The sequence below is a fragment of the Manihot esculenta genome, chromosome 6 (assembly GCF_001659605.2).
Source record: "Manihot esculenta cultivar AM560-2 chromosome 6, M.esculenta_v8, whole genome shotgun sequence".
NCBI classification, from domain to species: domain Eukaryota; kingdom Viridiplantae; phylum Streptophyta; class Magnoliopsida; order Malpighiales; family Euphorbiaceae; genus Manihot; species Manihot esculenta.
This window is the reverse complement of record NC_035166.2, coordinates 26,159,754-26,171,542: the sequence shown is the minus strand read 5'-3', so window position 1 is coordinate 26,171,542 and position 11,789 is coordinate 26,159,754. Positions and strand designations below refer to the sequence as shown.

The 11,789-nt window shown below is 37.6% G+C and overlaps 2 protein-coding genes across 2 annotated transcripts; one reads left to right on the top strand and one right to left on the bottom strand.

The window, feature by feature from the left end:
- Positions 1-3,534: 3,534 nt before the first annotated feature.
- On the top strand, positions 3,535-6,006 carry LOC110616662 (QWRF motif-containing protein 7). The gene is made up of 5 exons (XM_021759103.2): positions 3,535-4,287; positions 4,377-4,613; positions 4,755-4,844; positions 4,994-5,101; positions 5,427-6,006. The coding sequence occupies exons 1-5, from the start codon at positions 3,706-3,708 to the stop codon at positions 5,496-5,498; spliced, it is 1,089 nt and encodes a 362-aa protein (XP_021614795.1). The 5' UTR covers positions 3,535-3,705; the 3' UTR covers positions 5,499-6,006.
- Positions 6,007-6,243: 237 nt separating this feature from the next.
- LOC110618008 (leucine-rich repeat receptor-like protein kinase TDR) lies at positions 6,244-10,778 on the bottom strand. Its single transcript, XM_021761000.2, has 2 exons — positions 7,757-10,778; positions 6,244-6,855 (listed from the first exon to the last, which is right to left on the bottom strand). Exons 1-2 carry the CDS (start codon positions 10,455-10,457, stop codon positions 6,425-6,427), a joined length of 3,132 nt encoding a protein of 1,043 aa, XP_021616692.1. The 5' UTR covers positions 10,458-10,778; the 3' UTR covers positions 6,244-6,424.
- Positions 10,779-11,789: the final 1,011 nt, after the last annotated feature.

The following is an 11,789-nucleotide window of genomic DNA, read 5'->3' as shown; positions in this document are numbered from 1 at the left end:
ATATAAATATATTAAATTTATATTTATAATAACAATTTATTAATAATTTTAAAATATTTATTATGAATAAATATTAGTTATAAAAATTTAAATTATATTTTTTATTTTTAATTAAAAATAATAAAATAGTTATAAAAGTGGTAATAAATATACTTTAATCTAATTTAATTTTAGGAGTTCCATATATATTTCTAAATTGTTAGAAAATCACAAAAAATGGCTTGCTAGATATATTTTGCTGGTACACCTTATCATAACACGAGGGCCAAGCTGGGTTTTGGCATGAAAAGTTTTTCCGTTTAGAATTTAGAGTTTAATGATTTTTTTAATTGTATATATTAATTGGTTCTTAGAGTTATTACAAATTATGAAATTGTAATTTTTATTAATTTTCGTTGGCTTTTCTGTTTATAATTCCACCATATCCCTTATTAATCAATTTTCCATTTATGTTGGATAAAATTTGATTTTTAGTTTTGATAGCTAAATCAATAAGATTTCAGAGTCAAACAATTTGATGAAAGCTCTTAGTTACCATCTAAAATTTGGTGTCAAACAACTTGATAGAAGATATTATTTTATTAATGGGTTATTTTTAATAAGTAAGAATAAATTATTTATATAATTTAAAATTACAATACAAACTAAATTTTTATATCAAAACAAAAAATAAAGTGGGACAAACTCTATACAGAGTGTGACGGTCAGCTGCTTCCAGCTGCCTGCTTGCGGATTTGCGGCGTAAATCCGTCCCACATCGGAAAATTGAAAGAAAATTGATTTGTATATAATAGCTAGCACAGAACTACTAAATAACTTGGGTTAACCATTTTGGGCCAAGTGGAAAGTGGGTCTAAAAGTTATTTGGGCCAGTTCGGGCCCGGCTGTTTCAATTGGTATCAGAGCCACCCTGGGTCAAAAAAAAGTTGTGCGGAGCTAGTGGACCTACGAGGAAAGGGCTACCCGTGAGAGACGAGGTGGAGCCACCCGAGGTACTAGCGAACCACAATACCTAAGGGTCCGATTCTGGTTAGCAATTGTAATGGATTCAGTTGCGACGAGGACGTCGCAAAAATTTAGCGGGACCGAGTGTGACGGTCAGCTGCTTCCAGCTGCCTGCTTGCGGATTTGCGGCGCAAATCCGTCCCACATCGGAAAATTGAAAGAAAATTGATTTGTATATAATAGCTAGCACAGAACTACTAAATAACTTGGGTTAACCATTTTGGGCCATGTGGAAAGTGGGTCTAAAAGTTATTTGGGCCAGTTCGGGCCCGGCTGTTTCAATTGGTATCAGAGCCACCCTGGGTCATAAAAAAATTGTGCGGAACTAGTGGACCTACGAGGAAAGGGCTACCCGTGAGAGACGAGGTGGAGCCACCCGAGGTACTAGCGAACCACAATACCTAAGGGTCCGATTCTGGTTAGCAATTGTAATGGATTCAGTTGCGACGAGGACGTCGCAAAAATTTAGCGGGACCGAGTGTGACGGTCAGCTGCTTCCAGCTGCCTGCTTGAGGATTTGCGGCGCAAATCCGTCCCACATCGGAAAATTGAAAGAAAATTGATTTGTATATAATAGCTAGCACAGAACTACTAAATAACTTGGGTTAACCATTTTGGGCCAAGTGGAAAGTGAGTCTAAAAGTTATTTGGGCCAGTTCGGGCCCGGCTGTTTCACAGAGTTAAGAACAAACAAGTTTTTCTTATGTTTATTTGATAATCGTTGAGAAAAAAAAATAATTTTAAAAACATTAAAGTTAAATTTAATATATTTTAATATAAAAATATAAAATAATGAAAAATTTTAAATTCATATAAAAATAATAGTTAATACAATATTTATTTTAAAAATAATTATACGGTTTAGTACTTTTAAAAATAAAATAGAAATCTCATTTGCTTTTTAAAAAAATATTTTAATTAATGGAATATTTCAAAAGAAATATTATTATTAATGGAATATTTCCAAAAAAAATACCAGTTTGATTGCTATTGAAATTTTTTCCCATGATTCATGTCACACCTCCACAATTTCTTGAGTTGGCGTAAATTATAGTATCCAGTAAATGGTATAAGGATGGGTTAAGTCATTTTGGACTAATGGAGAAATTATAAAAATTATTTTAAATATTTTCCATAAAAACAATTTGGTTGAGATTTTTTATGGTGAAACGAGTTATTGACGAGATTAGCCGATAGGTGAGACGACTTAGACGAGCTACTAGACAAGACGACTTGTTGAGCAAGTGAGCGAAATTTGCAAGGAAACACTTGAAATCTCGGCAAAACTGGTTAGGGCAAAAAAATGCCCAGATGTTCGGAAGGGCTGGTGAATGCTCAGGAGCTCGCAAGATTGAGGAGTGTCTAAAAGCTCAGAAGTTTGAAAGGGCCGGAGTAAATGCTCGGATGTTACTAGAATAGTACTATGTCGTTCGAGTCTTCGAGAATAGACTTAACTAGACGTTGGATGAGTATTTCGACCGAGCTTATCTGTGGGGCATACAAGAGGAAAGCAGGACTGTCGCGCCTAGCCCGAATTTTCTAGAAGTTGTTGGAGAAGTCTATCGCCGAAGCTGGAGGGACACAGAAGCAGCTTTTGGAAGAGAAGTTTGATGGAAACCACAACTTTCTAGAATTGTTTTTTATGCAAGAGGAAAGCAGGACTGCTGCGCCTGGCTCAAATTTTCTAGAAGTTGTTGGGGAAGTCTAGCGCCGAAACTGGAGGGACATAGAAGTAGCTTTTAGAGGAGAAGTTTGATGGAAACCACAATTTTCTAGAATTGTCTTTTATTTTATGTAACTCCCATTTATTTGTATTTTTCTAAAAGATTTTATAACTTCTCCCTATAAACTATAAATATTCATCTTATATTCATTTACACAATAGAGAAGAGAAAAAAAAACCCTATGAGCTAGCGGATACTCTTATAAAACACACTTATAAATCATTTCTTTGTAATAATACAAGACACTTTTTTTTATTCTTTTTAACACTATTATTTCTTTCAACTCTCTCCAACTTAGTTGTTATTGATAATTATTTTTAGATAATTATGTGCAATAAATTACGAAAAGACCAATTTAATTTGATAAATTAAGCTAAGTGTTGCACGATTCTATAATATTTCAAAGACGGTTTGTGTGTTGAACACGAAGGCACAGTAACATAGGGTTTAACTTAGTTACAACTGCTTTTTGAATTGTCTTTTAATCACATCTTAATTTGATAAATAATTTTCATTTCCCATTACTTTTTAACATGTTTTTTTAATATTATATAGAAAATTAACCCTCAAACCAATTTTTTCTAAAAAATATTCGTTTGACTTATGATTCTCTTATTACAATTGTGACTTCAATCGTAATTTGAAATATAAATTAAAGAAATTATATAAATAATAAATATATCTTTTATTTAATATTTATCTCTAATGTCATTTGACTTGCGATTCTCTTATTCAAACCCACGTCGTAGAAGCCTTGACGTGAATCCATGAAAGCGAATCTTTCATCTTTCTTGGTCCCATTGACATGCGCCTTCCTTCTCCTCCTCCGACGTGCCATCGACTTCTCGTTATTATTTTTTTTTTTTTGGAGGTTCTCGTTATTAATTACTATAAATTAAAGTCATCGCATTTTTCAATTTGTTTCATGTAACTAAGCTCTCAATTCTTCAAACCAGACCTTGAATACCGCGAGAAAATGCAATACCCTCTCACCCGCCGCCACCCACGCACGCCAACTCCGCAATCGCCTTGCCTGGTTCGAAGCAGAAGTGGAGCTGAAAATAGTTCAACCTCGATGAACACTAGCCAAAGATTCAGTAGCCGCTCAAAATCTACCACGAGGTCCAGAAACATCCCCATCGAGGAGAACATAAACCTCTCATCCACTATGCACAAGAAGTATGCTAATCAAGACAATTGCAGCAGAGATGGTTTTGTTAGGTTCTTGCAGCGTGGCAGCCCCCGTGATTCCCCAGCAACTAAGAGACCAAACTCCGCATCAAGGTCTTCTTCAGCTTGGGCTTTATCGCCGGGAAGGTCTCTGTTTAATATGTTTCCACCAGAGTTGCCAGCTGTAACCAGTGGAGAGAGAGAGAAAACTAAAGGTGGAGCTGGGGCAGTGAGCGGCGTTTTGAAGTATTTTAGGCAAAAGAAAGTGTCTCCAGTACAGGAAGAGGAGTATCACAGGTTTAGAGTTTTGCATAATAGGCTATTGCAGTGGAGGTTTGCCAATGCTAGGGCTGAGGCTGCTATGGCTTCTACGAGAATAGTTGCAGAAGTAATAAAGCTTCCTTTGTCTTCTTACTTATTGCCTATATAATTAAGATGGTCAAGCTCTTACAGTTTTTATTATTTTTCTGTTTTCAGGATAGATTGTTTCATGTCTGGCTGAGAATCTTCAGGGTAAGAAACATCACAATGGAAAAGAGAATTCAAATTCAAAAAATGAAACACCAGATGAAATTATATCAAATTATTCACCCACAAATGAGTCTGCTCAATGAATGGGCAAAAATGGAGAGAAAAAACTGTGAAGCCGTGAGCAGGCTGACAAGAAAACTTTCAGCATTGTCTGTCAAACTCCCTTTAGCTGAAGAGGTTAAGGTAGTCAATTCATTAAATCTTGGGTCTCATTTTTGTTTCTATGCAGAGATTTCTCTCTCTTTGTCTTCTTCTTCCATGAGCTCTTGATCGTCTTAACAGGGATATTTGTAGGAAAAATTTTAATCTTGATCGTCTTAACAGGGAGATGTGGAATCCATCAACACAGTCATGAGCGAAGCAGCGGAAGTCATGGATAGTATAGAAGCCACAATTACCAAATTTACCTCACAGGTTAATTTCTAAATCCTTTTTTTTTTTTTTTTTTTTTTGAACTACTATTTCTACTGATTACAATGAGGAAGTATTATTGGTGAATTATCCTACGTATATATTATCTTGAAAAATAACATAATTAATTGATTGTGCGATTTACCCAGCAGGTCGAAAAAATTCTTTATCTGATTACAGAGCTTACGAGCACATTTGAACATCAAAATGAGAGCTTGAGGGATATGGAGAGGACAGTCGTGCTGGTGGCTGAACTACTGGTGAGCTAATGATAACCATTTCCTTTGATTTTCCATCATATTCTCAGTCCTTTCTCTTCTTCTTGCTTCAAATATGCTGCCAAAAATTATTAAATCGTCATCTACCTATTTTCATGAGACCAACCAAGACCTTATTATGTGGCCTATCGTTTTTAAGCTTCCAGGGCAAAAGAATTTTACGTATTGGGTCCTAAGAATGAAAAGCTCGCTATTGTGATCGGCCCAAACAAAGATTTATAAACTTTATTTTTTAACAAGCAGACAAGACGAAACCTTTTTCTTTATCCTTTGGAATTTCGGTAAATTTATGAATCTTCCTTTACAGGCATGGGAGAGTAGCATGAGAGTAGAGGGCATGCAAATGGTCAAGGAATCAAGAACCCAACATGGTCTCTGAAAGATATGGCTCCTTTTGTAGTCTGTAAAATGAAATCAATACCGAGATACAAAAATCCCCACTAGAATTTGTACAGATTTTTCTTATGTATTCCTTTACTCTTTTTTTAGTAAAACTACAAAAAATAATAATAAGTCATTTCTATTCCTTTTTAGATATTTTTGTAATAAAAAATCAGGTAGATGGGTCAGCCACAACCCGAGTCCGGCAAGGCTGGGTCCGTAAGCGCAGGATCTTGACTGATGCGTAATATCAGCGGGCCCTTGCAGTTGGGCCACCCTGCCTGCCAACCCGAAATCCAATCTGGAGAGAAGTCAGATCAGGGCTTCAATTGCTAAAGGAATTATTGAAGCTGAATAATTATTTGGCGACTTGTTGTTAACACATTTTAGTTTTCTCTTCATGTTTAATTGTCTAATATAAAATTTTGAGAAACCCTGAGGTGTTCTACTTGCTGTTTCAATTCTTGAACGTTCAAGATCCAGATAGATTACAAAAAGAACGAAAGCATATGCAGAACTTGTTAATGTATTTTCTTTCCTTTTAAGATGAGATTCAAAATTATTTATGTGTAGTCTTTGCTGCCCTTTCTGCCAATTTTCGGTCTAAGAAGGTAATTCTTTTCATGATTGCAAATCTTCCCCCTTTTGGCCCACTCACCATTTTATATCCAATGCTAAAACATCATTACCACTCCAATTTACGTGCCAATCTAAAAAGTTAAGTCCAAATTCAAACAATAGAATTTAGAACAATAACACTTGAAATTTTCATTGGAAAATAAAGTAAGCAAAAGCACTTCTCCTATACCAATCCCCCCTGCATTTGAAATATAACATAAAAGAACGATTTAAAAATTAGAAGAAAAAAAAAAGAAAAGAAAGAAAAGAGAAAAAGATGAAGCCAGTAATGTGAAAATAATCATATTAACATTCCACTGAAGGCTTTTGTGCAATAGCACCAGCAGAAGTAACTAAGTTATCACCAACCCCAACCCCAACCCCGCTGCTAATTACACTTGCAGGCAATTTCCTCTTAGGCTTGGCTTCTTGGAGCATCAACACAACATCCCTCATCGAGGGTCGGTCGGCCGGATTCCGGCTCGTGCATAGGAGTGCAATTCTAAGCATTTGCATCATTTCCTCCCTTACAGATGCTATAGATGCCCCAGCGTTCTTGTCCAAAATGTCAATGATACCATCCTTTGTCTTGATCTTAGATCTTACCCAATCCACTATGCTATTACCATCTCCAAACTCAGAATCAACTGATCTTTTCCCGCTAATAATCTCCATTAACACCACACCGTAGCTATAAATATCACTCTTCTCGTCTACCTGTAGTGTATAAGCATATTCTGCAAAAGAACACAACCATTACTTAAAGATCCAACACAAATGAAACGAAAATTGAAATGTATGATCATGAAGTCAAAACTGCAATCGATTAAATGATCTAACATTTTTCTTGGGTAGGGTCCATTCTTATTCATTGTATGTAACAAAATAGAAAAGCAAAAGAAAAGAAGTAAAGGAGGAAAAAAAAAAGAGAGAGAGAGAGAGAGAGAGGAGGAAGAGAAGAAAGACACAGTTCATGCACAAAAACAGTTGAAGAATTCGCGGCGCCAAAAAGCAAAAATGACGTGCAGAGTAACTGTAGTATTAGCCCACTCTTTGCAACGGAAAAAAAAAAAAAAAAAAAAACAATGTACTTGCTTTACCAAAGATAAAGGGAAATCAGTGGCTGGTTTGTTCATATGAATTAACCCATCAAAAGAATGTATTGATGGTACCCTTGTCATTTGAGGTGACGCACTATACCCAACAAAAAGAATTAACTATAACAAATACATTAAAATAACTAAAGAAAAGGTATCCAAGAAAAGAAAAAAACGTGACCAACCTTGGGATGACTGTTTCCAAACAAGCCAAGATTTGGATTGAAAGGACAGAAAAGCAAACCACGTACATCGAAGAATTCCCAAAGATAAAAGTTTATACCTTATCTCATAAAACATAACATATTGTCAATTTCACGCCTTCATTCTAATACATGCGAAGGCAATCTTTCTCTTTCCTTTTCTTAAAACTAAGGTTTATTGCATATCTTACAATCTTTAATATTCTCAAATAGAAATCATGAAGAGGAGATGAAGTTAAATCTAAGCTAACTCTCAGTACATGTCAAAGAAACAGACAAACACAACCAAATGTAAGATGTAAACCTGTGATATTCAGAAATAAAGTAAACGAACTCACCTGGAGCAATGTAACCATAAGATCCGGCGATTACCGACATGGACTCGTCGCTTTGTATCAACTTGGCCACCCCAAAATCCGCCACTCTAGCCTCCATCTCACCGTCCAATAGGATATTACTTGGCTTGAGATCGCGATGCACTATCACCGGATCACAATCATGGTGAAGATAACATATCCCCTGAGCCACGCCTAGAGCAATCTTATACCGTGTAAACCAGTCAGCTACTAGATTTTCTCCCTTGTTTTTTCCATGCAATAGATCTTCTAAATTTCCATTTGGCATGTACTCGTACAGAAGCATCGTGCAGTCTCTGTTGCTGCAGCACCCTAACAATCTCACTATATTTCTATGCCTCACATTTCCCAACACATCCACCTCAGCTAGCACCCCTCTCCTCCGTCTGATATTTTCCTTGTGCTTGCCCCACAGCTTCTTCACTGCTATGGTCTCGCCACCTGGCATCTCGGCCTTGTAAACTGTACCAGTTGAACCCATTCCTATTATCTTATCGGTCATGGACAGGCACTCGAGCACATCATCCGCCGTGAAATTCAAGCGTTGAAAGGCTGTTAATTTCCACGGCCCTATCTCTCGTTCGTCGTTGAACTTGCGGTTATAATTTGAGTGAAAGCACCTGGTTCCAGCAACGAGCACGAATAGCCCGATACCAAACGCCGCTGCCATGATCCACACGATCGCACCTGCGGTTTTCTTCGGCTGCTGACGCCGGTGAATCTCGACCTCGCCGACGGACAGCGTGTCTGCTGCGCAAGGCTTGGCTAAAACGTGGCCGCAGAGCCCGTCGTTGCCGAAAAAGGACGACGGATGCAAGTTTGGGAATATACCAGAGCCCGGAATAGGTCCCGTCAAGCGATTATAGGACACATTGAAGTTCTCTAAAGTGGTGCAGTTTTCAAAATTTGAAGGGATTGAGCCCGTCAGTAAGTTATGAGAAAGATCAGCATCAGTGATCGCGGGAAGCGTAGAAATTTCCCATGGGATTATGCCGGTGAGGGAATTGCGGCTCAAATTCAAGTATATAAGCTTCTCGCAGTGTCCAATGTCCCAAGGAATGCCGCCATCGAACGAATTATCTTGCAATTCGATCTTGTACACATTGCTACACCCGATAAAATCGGGGATTTTCCCGGTGAGTTTGCCTGAACTGGCCGAGAATATTTGTAAATTGGGTGCACTCCATATGTTGCTTGGCAATTTACTGTGGAAAGAGTTCTCGGAGATGTTTAAGTACTGTAGCTGCGGTGCATTTCCAAGATCGTGAGGGATTTCTCCCGTGAAGCTATTCTTGCTCAGGTCCAAGTAAGTTAGATTCTGCAAGAGCCCGAAGCCATATGGGATTGAACCGTTAAGTTGATTGTCTTGAATTCGGACCCTGGACAAAGAGGTACAGTTTGCTAGTGATTCTGGGAGACTTCCATTAAATTTGTTGGAGAAGAGTATCAGCTTTAAAAGCTTGTTTCCTTGACAAATATTTGGTGGGATTGGACCACTTAGAGAGTTGGAGCATACGTCCAGCCACTGTAACTTGCCATTTGAGCCGAGTTTTTGTGGGAGAGAACCTGTTAGAGAGTTGTTCCAGAGAAACAGAGCGTTAAGATTTGGCAGCTCACCAATTCCTTCCGGTATTTCGCCACTGAATCGGTTTTTCATCAAGCTCACTCTGGTTAGCTCTTTCAAAGAAGACAATTCTACTGGAATCTTGCCCGTAAGGTGGTTATCAGACAAATCAAGAACCTTTAGAGATTTTAAATTTGTAAAACTCACCGGGATTTCACCAGTAAACTGGTTTTGGAAAAGTAACAGAACTTCGAGTTTCGTTAGATTTCCGAGTTCCTGCGTGATATTACCCGAGAGAGAACATCCTGAGATATCTAGGTACTGGAGATTAGATAACAATGCAAGCTCCTTTGGTACTCTCCCTGTCAACATACTGTTGTATCCAATCTCCATTCGCTCAAGCAGGCCCAAGGATCCTAATTGGGGTGGCACCGGCCCTTCTAACGAATTTCCAGCTAAGCCCAGAAACTTCAATCTTGGCAAACTACCGTATTCCGTGGGAATCTCTCCTTGAAAAAAGCTTCCGGTGAGGTTCAGCCGCTCCAAAAAGCGAAGCAAGCTGAACTCTTTTGGCAGTGGACCGGTAAAATTGTTGCTGTATGCTTGGAAGACTCTTAAGAACTTGAGCTTGGAAATCCCAGGTGGAAATGTAGAATTGAAATTGTTGTGGCTGATATCAATAGTCCTGAGCTCAGACAGTTCAAAAATGACTGATTGGAGAGGCCCCGTAAAAGCATTTAAGCTCAAATTCAAGTAGATTAAGCTGTTTAAATGCCGGATTTCATTCGGAATTACTCCAGAAAGACTTCGGCAAGAAAGATCAAGCTTTATGATTTGAGCAGTTCTAGGGTCGCATTTAACGCCAGACCAGGAACACCAAACTGGACCTCGGGAACTAGGCGTGGAAGATGGTTTGGTGGGATCCCAGTCATGGAAGGTGTCAAGAGGATCTCGGAGGGATGACTTGAGAGAAAGTAGAGCGCGGAGTTGAAGAGGCGGAGGGGTGGCAGAGAGGACTGGTAGAAATATTTGAAGTGAGTAGAAGAAGGAGAATGCTAAAGAGAAAAGAAAAGGAGGTTTCATGGTTATGGGGATGTGGGGATTCTGATGGAGAGACATGTGAAGTTAAGAGAGGTAAATTTAAGGGAAGGAAGGTTTTGATGGAGAGAGATTATACTTTTTGAGAGTGCTGGGTGCAGAGGGTGTTTCATGATGATTAATGGCTTCAGTGGGTTTTCTTGGTGGGTATGAAGAACGAAAGAATGAGAGAGAAACTACTTCTCCTCTGTTTCTCTCTTTCTCTCTGCTTCTACTTCCTCTACAGAGAAACACAAACACCTACAACTTCCATCTCATTTATTTGCATTTTCTTTATTTATTTATTTCTCTATCCTACCAGTATTTTTCCTTTGTCTGGCTCTCCCTTATACCTTTTGTTTTCTTTGATTTCTTTTTCCTTTCTTTTGTTTTCGCTTTTCATCATTCCTTGTTTCCTTTAACTTGGCTAGCAAATTGGTAAAATACGTGTAACAGCGACAATGCTCCCACCCAGGATCCAAGAAAGTCATTTCTGTTTATTCCCTCCATTCTCTCAAAACATATCTCTCTCTCTCTCTCTCTGTATTCCCACTTGGGATTTTCAGGTGCAAACTCAGAACCTTCCCTACGAGTAGGTGGCTGGACCACCATCCTCGTCAGGGCATGAATCCTTTGGATTATTAGATTCTTAAATACATATATACTTCGTCCCAAAAAAATATACATTTATACTTTATAGGACCATTATTTTATTAGAAAAAATAATGAATATTCGTTCATTGATTTGAAACAGTATTCGCCAGTCTCATTAATATTTGAAACGACATAGTTTAAACTAAATCAACCTATGATTTAAGAAATTGATCTTCTTTTTCTTTTTTTGGTTGAAAAAAAAAAAGCATCAGACACAAAATAGATGATTAGTGGGTCGTCAAGAGTGTATGTTAAAGAAGCATGACATTCTATGATTTAACATATGGGGATCGTAAATTTTCTAACAAATTGGCGCGGGTGTTTGAAAGTCTTGAAATAGTCGAAAATGTCCCTTAAAATTAGCGAAGGACAATATTCTGTGGGCATTAAATTTGAATGGAAAAAAAGGCAGAGAATATACAATGTCTGAGTAGGAGTTTGCTTTTGGTGCAGCATCACTCCAATTTGACTTTGTGAAAAAGCTTTTACAAATACCATGATGACCATTTACTTTGTATAATTAATGTTGCCATTAAAGTATTTCTTCACATATGGACAATCACAGTTATTCCCACTTTTCATCCTTCTTCTTCTTATTTTTATTTTCAAAAAAAAAAAAAAAAAGTATGCAGCATGGATTTTGGCATGCTTCCATTCAGCATCTTTTTTCATTGTTATCTGTGATAGATTTTATATTTTAAAAATATAACTATCATTGTT